The sequence below is a fragment of the Dipteris shenzhenensis genome, chromosome 6, assembly GCF_047967505.1.
Source record: "Dipteris shenzhenensis isolate YYH24624 ecotype China chromosome 6, Dip_SZ_1.0, whole genome shotgun sequence".
Classification (NCBI taxonomy): Eukaryota; Viridiplantae; Streptophyta; class Polypodiopsida; order Gleicheniales; family Dipteridaceae; genus Dipteris; species Dipteris shenzhenensis.
This window is the reverse complement of record NC_141601.1, coordinates 5108078-5121435: the sequence shown is the minus strand read 5'-3', so window position 1 is coordinate 5121435 and position 13358 is coordinate 5108078. Positions and strand designations below refer to the sequence as shown.

Below are 13358 nucleotides of genomic sequence, written 5' to 3'. Positions count from 1 at the left end.
AGATCTTGTTCACATTGAAGTACAAACTACTAAGGGAAGTGATTGTGGAAGTGAACACCAAAGCAAGTAAGGCTGATATTCAAGCAGAGATTAAAAGAACACAAAGCTAGATGTGATAATGCGCTAAAGATTAGAATAGGGGGACTCCCAGAAGATTGGTACAAAGAGGAAGACACATATAGCTTCTATTAGGCACTATAAAGGTCATGCAATCCTTACATTAAAATCATAAGACATGCTGATCAAGCTTCTTCGACAATCTTACAAGCTGAAGGGTACCAAAGTATGAATAGCTGAGGAGCTTACACAAGCTCAACTCAAGAATAAGGCAACTGAATTAGCTTAAGCCAGGGCTGCCAGAAAGGATGGGAAATCGGCAGTTTACTGTGAAGGCGTAGCCCTAATCAGAGAGTTTAAATTAAAACCAAAAGACTCTCAGTCTTAAACTGATGTATGGCTGTTTACTCTTTCAGACTATTATGTAGGTACTCTAAATAATGGGGGTTGCTTTTGCACTCCTTGAGAGCTGCCATGTGCCCTCCCTAAAGCAGATGTTCTAAAGGGTTTCTTGCTGTCCCATAGACCTTTTGGTCTCCACTGGATGTTAATAGACTTCTTTCTTTCTTTCTTTCTTTCTTTCTCTCTCTCTCTAAAAACATCTTGGATTCAATTGATGATATAGTTAACAGTAAAATGGACGAACTAACCTCCTCACTGAAAAAGCAAAAAGAACAGCAGGAAAAGGCACTAAATCTCAGGATTGTGGGGATAGAGGAAAAGACATGGAGCAGGTCCTTACCCAGGTCTTCCAAAAAACAATGCACATTTCTGCTACAAGATGGCAAGAGGCCTTCAGGGTAGGAAAGAGAGGGGATAAGCCTAGACAGATAGTAGTGAAATACCAGGACATGCAGTCTCGTACTAAAGTGTTAAACCACAGGCATCATCTCAAAGGACACTCCATATGGGTGAATCAAGATCTCACACGAAATCAATACAGTCTAATGATCAAAAAGAGCTCAAAAAAATTAGAGTGCAAGTGCTTACCTGAAAGATTGAAAAGCAATTATCGTAGAGAAAGGGAAACGGAAAGGATGGACCTTAGATAAGGTCGTCGCCCTAGGAGAGGAAATTTCAGAAACTGATATATTTATGGATCTAGAGGCATGGGAACATTAGGGAAATGAAACCCCAGAACTACAGGGATTTTCAAAAAGATCAATATGGAACACCAAGAGACATATAGGAGGGAGAGGTTTTGGGGGAATTGCATGCTACATCAGTAAGAAATGGGAGAAGACAGCCAAGGTCATCAAAGAGGACCCACACAAGCAGTATATGTGCATAGAAATAGGGACAGAGAACATCAGATTGGCAGCATGCTATTTTGCACCCTTGCAGTCACCAATATACAAACACAGCAGTCACATCTCAAGGGAGGATCCATCACAAGCAGTATATGTGCATAGAAATAGGGACAGAGAATAGAAACATCAGATTCGCAGCATGCTATTTTGCACCCTTGGAGTCACCAATATACAAACACAACAATCACATCTCAAGGGAGGATCCATTTGGGAGGAGATATAGCTATGTTCTCCATTGAACATACAATTATCTTAGTAGGGGACTTTAATGCAAGAACGGGCTCAATGGTGGGTTAGTTACCTCATCCTCATGAGGCTTATGTGTCCACGTGGATTTCATGCATGGGAGCAACCACGTAGTAAAAGGTTCTAGAGTATACTGTGAGGGTCGACCTCCGAGATCTCAGAGAGGGAGCGCGACTCTCACCTCTTGCACACAATCGAGGGTTGCTGGCGACCACGTGAGGCAGCACACAGGCACTGTCATCGGCAATAAAGCAATGGAGAAGAGTGTGAGTAGTTGTGGTGTTGTGGGGAGTGTTGAGGCTTTGTGGCGGTGCCATTGTGGCCTATCTCATCGAGTTGTAAAGAGCAAAACGCCGCGTAGGGATGAGCTCTGTGTGTGTGAGTGTTTTGAAACCTTTATATGGAAGCTATTGAGTCATTTGATCGACCACCGATTCTATAGTTCATAGGCTTGTGATTTCAGTTCATTTCGTAATCCTTACAAGCATCTAAATTGATTAAGCCATCAGTGGTATCAGAGCGGGTAGTCGCTTTTTTTTTAATATTTGTTGTTGTGCATGCATGTCTAGGATAGGTATTCCACTCTGGTTGCACATCAAGGTTGTAAAAAAACGAAGGAGCAGACCTCATTTCAGCTGAGGGGGGGATTGTTGGGTTAGTTACCTCATACTCATGAGGCTTACGTGTCCACGTGGATTCCATGCATGGAAGGAACCACGTAGTAAAAGGTTCTAGAGTATACTATTGGCGGTGATGAGGGTCAACCTCCAAGATCTCAGAGAGGGAGCGCAACTCTTACCTCTTGCACACAGTCAAGGGTTGCTAGCGACCACGTGAGGCGGCACACAGGCGGTATCATCGGCGATATAGCAATGGAGAAGAGTGTGAGTAGTTGTGGTGTTGTGGGGAGTATTGAGCCTTTGTGGCAGTGCCTTTGTGGCCTATCTCATCAAGTTGTAAAGAGCAAAAAGCCCCATAGGGATGAGCTCTGTGTGTGTGAGTGTTTTGAAACTTTTATATCAAAGCTATTGAGTCATTTTCGACCACCAATTCTATAGTTCATAGGCTTGTGATTTCAGTTCATTTCGTAATCCTTACAAGCATCTAAATTGATTAAGCAAATTAAGCCATCACTCAAGGCAAGTTACAATCACAACAGAGGGGAGAGACCCCATATGGATGGAAGAGCTAGATGAAGGCAACGAGGAATGAAGAGGATGGAAAAGGACATCAACAAACACGTGTGAGATCACCCAAATGGGGAGGCAGCTGCTCACCTTGGGCGGTTGTTTCGGGCTGCAAATATGTAATGGCACATCACTCTTCAAAAACACAAGGGGGTATACTTGCGATACCCCACAAGGGTCAAGCGTATTTGACTATGTAAAAATCAATCCAAATGCGAGACATACTTCGGAATATCTCAAGATTGATGAGGAACCTTGGAACCTGATCACAAAGCAATGTCACTGGGACTCAAAGGGATTAAGTATGATGCAGAGAAACAGGAAACTACAGCACATCCCACATTAAGAATGGACTAAAAAGGTTCACATTTATGAACAGAAATTAGAGACAGAGATAGCGCAATGTCAAATGCCTTACACATGCCAAATACATAAATAATTGTATGACAGAAATTCTGCAGAAAACAGCCAAGGAATGCTCCACAAAGAGCAAGGGAAGGACCAAAGGCATGCCTTGCAATCACTAGTACAACCACGATTGCAGGACAGCAAAAAAAGCATGGAAAGCAAGTCAATATGGATGAGAAGGGGGATAAAGCTTAAGTCTACAAACAAAAGGTGAGAGGGGGAAAAAGAGACTTTCTCAAGAGCAAACGACTTGAGAGTTTTGAGGATCTCAAACAAAACCCCAGAATGTTTTTCCAGAAGCTACATGGCAACAAATAACAGGAGAAGAATGCATCATGGGGAGACATGATACAATTTATTAAAGAACTATATGAAAGAGAAGGAGAGGAAAAGGTTAGACACGATTTCTCTGTCAAAGCAGCACAGATGTGGAAAGTGGGCTGAAAAAACTAGCAAATGGAAAGGCTCTAGACACCCAAGGCTTGGTGGCTGAAATGCTTAAATGGGGTGGGTCAAAGACAGAGAGGATTCTTGCCTTGATCATGAATAAGACTCTAGAAGAAGGTTTTCTCACAGAATGGCAACTAAGTAGAATTGTATCGATCCACAAGGGAGGGGATAGTAAGATGGCAAAAAACTATAGGACCGTCATGGTGAGCAGCCTGATGGCCAAACTATATGGAACCATTCTTGAGCAAAAAATCAACACGTGGGCAGAGGCAGAAGGGGTAAGAGCACCGTCACAGGCAGGGTTCTGTCCCAAGCATTCGACGGTATATCATCTAGTAGCCATAAGAGCAGCAACTGAGGGAGAAAAACATAGAAAAGGGGCCATTTACTGCTGTTTTGTAGACTTCAAGAAAGCATTCGACACAATACCACGCAAAAAAACTATGGGAGAGACTAGAAAAGCTCCAAGTCCCCCTGGAACTCAAAGAAGCCACGTACAGACTCTACGAGAAGGTACTAGCTGAGCTAGCACTACCACTTGTAGATGGATCCAGTTCCAAAGGAAAGGTCATCATAAGCAGCGATTAGGGGTCAAACAGGGATGCCCCTTGCCACCAACTCTCTTTGGTCTCTTCATAGACGAGTTGAAAGATTGAATGACAAAAAACAGCAAAGGAGGAGCCCAGGTGGCTGGCTACGCACTGTCGTTGCTCATTTATGCGGATGACATGGTCCCTTTGCAAAAGATAAGAGTGATATATAGACACACTTGGATGCCTTATGTAATTTCTGAAAATATTCAAAAATGCAGGTCAGCATAGCAAAAACCAAAGTAATGGTGATCGGGTCTCAAAATAAGCAGATAATTTTCACATTCTAAGGGGAGAGTTTGGAAGTAGTTGCTTCATACAAATATCTAGGACTGGATTTTACAGGTAATTACAAGTGGAATGCACGTGTGGAACATATGATTCTGGGAGATTTCAAAGCATTGTACAGCTTCGAAAATAAATGCAGAAAGAATGAGGAAATTTTTTTACACCATGCTTGTGCAAACCGTGGTTCTCTATGGATGTCCAGCCTTATGTGCCCGCCCGGGCTCTCCAGGGCTTATTGGAAAAGGATAGAAACAGTTCATAAACGCTTTATTATAAGCGAGTTGGGAGTTAAAACGGAGACACCGTATCCCATCCTGTTAGCTGAAACAACTATGATACCACTGGAAGGTGAAAGAACTATGCCATTATTTGGGATACCTCAACAAGGTTAAGAACATGAATGCACACTAGATACCACATAAAGCAATGGAAGCCACTAAGACCACAGGCTGATACAAAGATGGGGAGGAGTGGATGGAACTATGGGGGATAAAAACGGCTGATATTCCTGAAGAATCATGTGAAACCAGGGACTAAGTGATGCAGAAAATATGGCTCAATCCAGGAACAAAAATGCAGTTCTACAAACGGGAAATCAACCTGATGGACGGCTATGCAATGCAGAAATATCTTGGGGAGGACATCTCAATATTCAAAGGGAATTTAATATGAAAAGTAAGGACCAGCTCACATGATCTAGAAGTGGAGAAGGGTAGATGGATACAACCCAAGATCCCAAGGGAGGTGAGGATATGTAAAATCTTCCCTACAAGGGAGGTAGAAGACGAGCAGCACATGCTCCTAAAATGTCGAGCATACGCACACATAAGGGAGAACAATGGCAACAATAGTTGTAATTTGAAGAATCTATTGGAACAGCCAGCCCACAAGTTTGGAAGCTACTTAAAAGAAATCTTGGAACATTGCAGCAAAATTCTCGGACTAGCACAGAAAATAGTCCAGCAAATACTCACAATGTAGAAAGATTTGGGAGACTTTTATTTCAATGGTTGTAATGGACCACTATTTAATTTAATAGTGGTCACCAGTCCCATAGATCCTGAGAGTCTCAAAAGGACTTTCACAGAGATTATTGCAAAGGTTATGGAAAAATGCAGCACATCCCCACCAACACCAACACTCGTTTCTATCGTCAAAGAGATGATCAAGACTCAGGATAGCTCAGCCAAGGAAGAGATGGCTATTGTGGCCAGCAATAAAATTAATAAAGCAGATGTCTATGCAGAAGTTAAAGAGCAGGAAGCAGTAGTACATAACAAGAAGATACTATGCATTGGGGGGTTGCCCAAAGATTGCTGTGGCAGCTCTAGTGAGGATGTAGCTCTCACAGAAGATGAGAAAATAATATGCCACATTAGCTACATCGCTCAAAAGGGAACACGAATGTAGGTTTATTTCAAAGAAAGGATAGAGAGAGTCAATATCCTCCACTCCTTGATTTTATGACAGAGTTGAGTGGTCCTTCCTGGAGGGGACTATGCAGAGACTCAGCATTTCAGAGAGGTGGATCACAGGGTCTCGGCTCTATATGCACGCAGCTCTAGCCAGGTGATCATCGGAGGCCATACAAGCGAGATCTTTCCACTCTCCTGTTCAGTGAGACAGGGATGTCCTTGGGCTCCTTATCTTTTCCTTTTTGTGGTGGAAGCCTTGGGCTATTTTCTGAGTTTGCCCATCCGACAAGAGGAGGAGCTCCTAGATTTGGAGTTTACAGATGATACGGCGCTCTATATTGACGGTTCTATAGCCAATCTAGAGTGGGTCAGAGGTACGTTGTCCATTTATTGCGAGGCTTCTCGAGCTCACATAAATTGGACCAAATCTGTTGGCTTCTTCACAGGCACATAGGAGAGCCAGGAAGTTCGAGGCTAGGGCGCAGATTTTGGCTTTCGGTGGATCCCGAAAGGAGAGATGGCCAGATACCTGGCTTGTTAGGTGGGTATCGACATTTCGACAGAGCAATAGTTCAGCCAAGTTCTCGAGAGAGTTTGGCGAAAGCTCTTGTCCTAGAGCTCCGAGAAACTCTCTCACAGGTCGAGCTCTAGTGGTGAACCAGGTACTCCTTGCCACATCCTGGTACATCGCTCAGAGGGGGGCATGCTTGGGCAGTGGACTCATATCGGATGGGCACAATGGCACAGTGGACCGGCTAGATCCTTTGGGACTTGGAGACAACTTCGTAGAGAGACAGAGGCTCGTAGACCGGCTCTCTCTTATCTCCAAGGAGCATGCACCAGCATACAGGAGATTGAGGAGGCGATCCCGAACTTTGGTGGGAGGGATTACGAAGCCCTTGGACCTAGTCAGGACAGTTCTCGCGGACAGGGGTGCCACTCCGGATACGCTTCTTTTGGGAGACTCTTGGCTTCCCCCAGTCTAGCTTTTGTTGAGTGGGACCCGGAGGATCTCTGCAAGCTGAGTCGGAGATGGAGGAGGAAACAAAGGTGGACTTAGAGGACTTAGTGTGGCAGAGGGTCACGATTATGAGCCGCATGGGCAAGGCATGGTACATCGACCCCGGAGGAAACAATATGGCCCTTATGGATTTGGGAGGGCAGACCTTTATGTGACCTTCAGTGGGACCCAGGGGAGTGGATGTGGCCAGCCCGCATCAGGCACTCGGACCGGGTGGAGGTCTCCTTCTTGTACACTACTCGTATTGGGCGCAATTTATAGCTTGAGGCAGCCGCATGGTCCCCCACGAGAGAACGTCACTGGCTAAAGTAGGATGTCCCGTGAGAGGTCATAGGCTGCTTTTGGCCCCGCCTTTGGACGAGTTTGGGCCCGCGGAAGATTTCTTAGTTCTTCTGGCTGTTGGCGCATGGGGACCTACCCATTGGCTCGTGGCTGGAGAAGATGAGGATAGATGACAGATGCAATGGTTGTATGGATGGAGTTCTAGAGACGAGCCCACACTGTCTTTGGGGCTGCCCTATCACACAAAGGATATGGCTAGCAGCCTTCAGGATTGTTGCTAGCACGCGGAGGATGAGCAAGGATTTTACATGGGGGATGGTGGCTTGGCTCATGGAGGGAGGCCACACCTTTGAGATCGATTTTGTTACGCCGGCTTACAGGATACATGGGCAGCAAGTTTTCCAGATTGAGGTTCACAACGCAGTTCAGCCCTCCCGTCCACGCCCGCCACCTCTCTCGAAGGATGGTGTTTGGGAGAGAGTTTCCACCAATACCGCCTGGAACATCTAGGTAGCTCGTTGCAGCCGGGTGATGGGCAGTCAGGCGATTTCTCCGACGGCTACCCTAGTAGCCATTTGGCAAGATATCATATTCACCCTGCGCGGCATTTGGGAGTGCGGTACTCCAAGCTCGAGAGTGACAATCGAGAGACGGGAGCGCTTCCACCAGATTTGGCCGGCAAGCATTTTCTACACCCTGTCCGCGAGAGGCATTGCTGGGTATATAGACCACCACCATGGTTGCTAGCTCCTATTTTGGAATCTCTATAGACAAAGCGCCATTAGATCCAAAAACCGATGTTTGTTCCTTGAAGCTCGATTTTCTTGTTTTCATCAACAGCTGCTTTTGGAAGCTGGTTGTATGGCTTTTCAAGCATTAATAGAATTTACCTTTCTTTGGGAAAAAAAATGCTCTAAGCATACAATTCCATGAGCCAGGCCATGACATAAATATCAAGCACAAGAGAAGCTTATCCTAAAACACCATATTCTAATATAATAAGCGCATGATTGTTTTGACTATATCTTTGTTGTCTACTGCATCTTATTCAATAGAGAGCCTAGCAATGATTGAGCGAAAATAAAAGAGCTAGAGCATGTCAGCAAATTTTGAAATGAAAAAGCGTTATTGCAATACTTGCAATGGATGAAAATTGTTGCTCATATTCATGATTTTCTAACTCATTGCTCAAGAATGTTATATTCAAATATGGTGGTGAAATGGCAAAAAATGAAAGAGTAAAAAGTAGGCTTACAGATAGTTTCACTTGCAATTGTATCTGGATGCTCTAAGAAAGGAAGACGATTTGGTTCATTGGAATCAAAGCAGCCCACAAAACAATCCAAGACATGCTTGACGCCCTGAAGGCACTGCAACATGTTATCATTACATCTTCAGGATACTCCATGCCTGCAAAAATCAGTCCCATCCCCCTTTTAGAAATATTATTTCCATATATGAACAGTTTGTATTACAAAACTGCCTGACTATGCCACTGCCCAAGGCACAAACCTATCTGGGCAGAAAATATACCTTTGTAAGACTAATATATATCCAATCATACAAATTTAGATTTTTTTGTTGTTCTAAAGTCCACAAATCTACACAAAAAATAAAAGAGAAAACGAAAGAGAAGAAAAAAGAGGTAACAAAAACTTTTTTGAAAAACAAAAGGAAGACATACTTAGCAAGCAAAGCAACACCTATTCCATCATCAGTGCCCAAGCATAAGCAGCTAAACTGGGTTTCTAAAGACCCGTAGAGTCTCTTGGGCAAACCTAGTGCTTACTAAAATACGTCCAAAAAAAACAAAAGAGAGAAAATAAGAAATAAAAAAGAAAGAAAGAAGGTGACTAAACAAAAAAAAAACAAGCAAATCAAGAAACATTCAAAAAGCAGAAATAAAATCTCTCTCTCTCATTTAAAACATTAAAAACTAAAAGGACCCCTTACACTTATGTACCGCTTCCTACAAAGATGCAAAACTACATTTCGAACTTAGAAAGAACATGCATACTCAATCAAACTCTCTTTTGAAACTAAAAGAAAAACGGGCTATTCAACTCCCCACTTTTTGTTTTCAGCTTATGTTCAATCATTCTAAGCATGCCTAAGGCTGATACACCATAGATAAAAGACTTCATATCTAAGATTATGCGAACTTTTTTCATTATTTTTCTTGGATTATCTCTTGTGTATTAGTAAAGTGATCAAATTACTACAATGAGTGATGAAAGACTACAATTATATCTAGGCAGAAAAGTCTGCAAGATGATCATTACCATCAATTCAAGTAATAACTAGATAGTTAATACAGAACAAATAAAGGAAAAGCATGTACAACACTAGCAACTCAAGTCAACCTTCTAAGTCAATCAAGCATGTACTTTACCAGTATTCACATATTGCAAAGAAACTTGTAAATTTCGCATTGAAAATTCAAGCTATTTGCTTCACAATCTCTCTCTCTCGTTTAAAACATTAAAAACTAAAAGAACCCCTTACACTTATGTACTGCTTCCTACAAAGATGCAAAACTACATTTCCGACTTAGAAAGAACATGCATACTCAATCAAACTCTCTTTTGAAACTAAAAGAAAAACGGGCTATTCAGCTCCCCGCTTTTTGTTTTCAGCTTATGTTCAATCATTATGACATGCCTAAGGCTGATACACCATAGATAAAAGACTTCATATCTAAGATTATGCAAACTTTTTTCATTATTTTTCTTGGATTATCTCTTGTGTATTAGTAAAGTGATCAAATTACTACAATGAGTGATGAAAGACTACAATTATATCTAGGCAGAAAAGTCTGCAAGAGGGTTTGGGTTCTTTGGCAAGAGGTTGGCAAGCAGAGCTCCTAATCCAAGGGGCTTACAGCCTGGATATTTGATTTGGTGGGCTCAGTTCTGAAACATATGGATAAATTTGCTGCAATTAAAGGTATCAAGGACCTGCAAAATCTGCCCCACAAGGGAGGTAGAAAATGAGCAGTACGTATTCCTAAGATGCAGAGCCTACGCACACATCAGAGAGAGACTATCAAAATAATTTAAAGAATTTGCTGGATCAGTCAGCCAAAAAGCTAGGGAGGTACTTGAAAGAGGTTTTGGAACACCGCATCAAGGTACTAGCACTGGCACATAAGTTAGTACAACAAGTACGCACTATATAGCAAGTCTAATTTTTTTTTTTTCAATGGATGTAAGGGATCACTATTAGTTAATAGTGATCGCCAGTCCCATAGAAGTCCCATAGATCCTGAAGGGTCTCAAGAGGACTTTAATACAATCATCTCTCTCTCTCTCTCTCTCTCTCTCTCTCTCTCTCTCTCTGCAAAAAATAATTTCCTTTATTGATAATGCTCGTTTAAGATGTCACAAATATGCATTCCCGCATATCATTGATACCTTGGACTTTCCCTATTTCTAAGAAGGGAATCGTATGAGGCTTATCCTCTCGATATTTTAGCATTTTTCTTTTTAATTCGCCCCTGTCAAGTAATATTTGACAGGAGCAGCAAACTTGCTTGAGGTATTTGCCAATCTGCTCCTCAGTGTGACTTCCTAGCAAGTCATTCTTGATCCTATGCATCCAAATCAGCTTTCCAGACTTGCATGCCACTCGAAGCTGTCTACTCTGAAAAACTCTGATATTAAATCTGCTTGCCCGAACTGTAGCGGCTGCTTCTCCTTCTCTACCCCCTGATCTGGAAATGTAAGAGGAATGCATCAAGCTCCTCTTCTTCTAACCTTGTAGAAGGGAGAAGTTGTTTTAAAGGGCAGAAAACCTGTAGGGTTTCCCCTTTGGCCCTCTCTCTAGAGGCTTTATCATTGGTCCCCTGGTCCTTTGCGCTAGTGTCCCTTGTCTTGCTAAATAAAACCTCTTTGGAAGGGGGGTTGAGTTGGCTGATTTTTTAGCTTTCTTCCATTCCTGAGCGGGAGGAGAATGTCTCTGCAGTAGTAGGATGGCCTTGAGTTTTAGTACCTTTTCTAATTGGACATTCTTTCATTGTATGTCCTGCTATACCACACAAAAATCAAGAATTCTGCGAATTTTTGCTGGACTCTTGGGCAGAGAACAAATTTAGAATATCAATAGCTTTTAGGCAAACCATTGTTGGAATTAAGTAAACCTTGTAGGGGTTATGTATATATATATATATATATATTTTTTTTTTTTTTTAATTTTTGGATCCTTAGGTTGTAGTGTGGAGCAAGCTATGCAACACTTGGCACCCATGCATTTAATAGTGGATGTGGTCTTCTCATAAGGCAGTTCTGGGGTCTTCTCTATCTCCTGAATTCTCAGCAAAGATATCCGACCTCTAGCATCTCATGAGAGTCGCCCTATGAGCTGGGAGCGTGTTTTTTGTCTGTCATTGGAAGGTTGTGCTGGAGGTTCATGGCAAGCTCACGACCTCCGATCTTCTATATAGCTCTGAACGTGCGTGGAGCAGGGTGATAGCTTCTTGTGTACAGGTCGAGCGCTCTAAACGTGGCTGTGTGCTCATCCCACGCGGCTGTGTCGCATCTGTCAGAGAAATATCGTGGAGCAACAAGGCGTGTTTCACCTTGCATCTAGATCCTGTACAGAGGTCTTGGACTCAGTTATATGCTGTGTGTGTTACAGCATACTAGAAGCTAGCTAAGCAACTGTGTGTCGTCGCTTCATGCGGACATTTTATGCAGTGATTAAGTCGAGTTGGCTCGGTCTCTTATCCTAGGGCCATGTCTAGTAGTTTGCTTCTGTTGTGGTCATTTTGCTTGTAAAATCTACACAACAAGCCCCATAGGGATGCGAATAAAGTTTTGTTATTGAGGTCTCTACTAAAACAAATTTATCCTTATATTTTATGCGGAATTTGCTTACGACTAGTCATTAACTGAGAGTTTCTCAAGTCCTTGTCTAATCGATTCTCCAACAAGTAGTATCGAAGCTCGTCAGTGAGGGTCTGTGATTCATCAAGAAGCGTGTGATCAGTCAATCGAGATGGAGAGTGGGTCAAACTCTTGGTCTAAATCCGGTTTTCCAGATACCTTTGTAGTCACATATGATGGAAGAAACTTTCCATCGTGACAGTTGTTTTGTACAACTTCTCTTCATGGAGAAAGGTCTCTGAGGGGTCATGTCAGGGGCTGAGAAGAAACCCGCTAATAACCAGGGCCTGCAAAAAATTCCAGCAAGGGATTTGAAAAATGAGAGAGCATCAACACTTTTGGGAAGGGCGCTAGGCATGCAGACCATGTTGATATTACAAAAACTACGGCCCAGAACTGGTCTATGCTGGAGAGTTTGTTTGGCTCAAGAGAGAAAAGTTTGAAAATAATGCTAAAGCAGGAACTGTTCGCACTTCAGATGTGAGATGGTGACTCATTGGCTACCTACCTCAATCAGATGCAGTCCATTGTAAAGCCACTCCAAGCAGTCTCTATTCGAGTAGATGATGATGACGCCAAAGTCATACTGCTTACCAGTCTACCAACAAGGTACAATGAATTTGTTACTATCTTGAGAGTTAATTTGGATGCTTTAGGATGTGGTTGCTATGTTGCTTAGTAGGAGAGGTTCAGAGTTGAGCACAATAGGCATGTGAGAACAAGCTTTGGTCACTAAAGAAAAAAGGAAAGCCAGAGATCATGGTAAGATGTTTTTTCAGTTTGTGGCTACTGTGGATGAGAAGGACATGAAAGAAAGAAAGTCTATTAACATCCACAGAAGACCAAGACGTCTATGGGACAACATGAAAACCAATTAGTACATCAGCTTAGGGAGGGTATCTCCCAGGGAGTGCATAAAGCAGCTCCATTTATTTAGAGTACCTACGTTATGACTTGGAAAGAAACATAATCGGCCATACATCACTTTAAGACTGAGAATCTTTTGGCTTCGATTTAAACTCTTTAATGAGTGCTACGCCCTCGCAGTACACTGCCCATTTCCCATCATTCCTTGCAGCCTTGACCTTAGCTAATTCCGCTGCCTTATTTTTCAATTGATCTCATGTAAGTTCTTCAGCTATCCATATCTTGGTTCCTTTCAGCTTGTAGGATTGTCGGAGAAGCTTGACTCGTAGATCCCGTGAGCTAAGCGTAATGATA

At 42.7% G+C, this 13358-nt stretch overlaps 1 protein-coding gene across 2 annotated transcripts in view; it reads right to left on the bottom strand.

Annotated features, from left to right (window-relative positions):
- The window catches only part of LOC147900677 (calcineurin B-like protein 3), a 132791-nt gene that overhangs the window by 86305 nt on the left and 33128 nt on the right, over positions 1-13358 (bottom strand). For both annotated transcript variants that reach the window (XM_087376255.1, XM_087376254.1), the window contains one exon: positions 8510-8664. In XM_087376255.1, the coding sequence (XP_087232381.1) occupies positions 8510-8633 (124 nt within the window). In that variant the 5' untranslated portion in view covers positions 8634-8664. The remainder of the gene's footprint in view (positions 1-8509; positions 8665-13358) is intronic.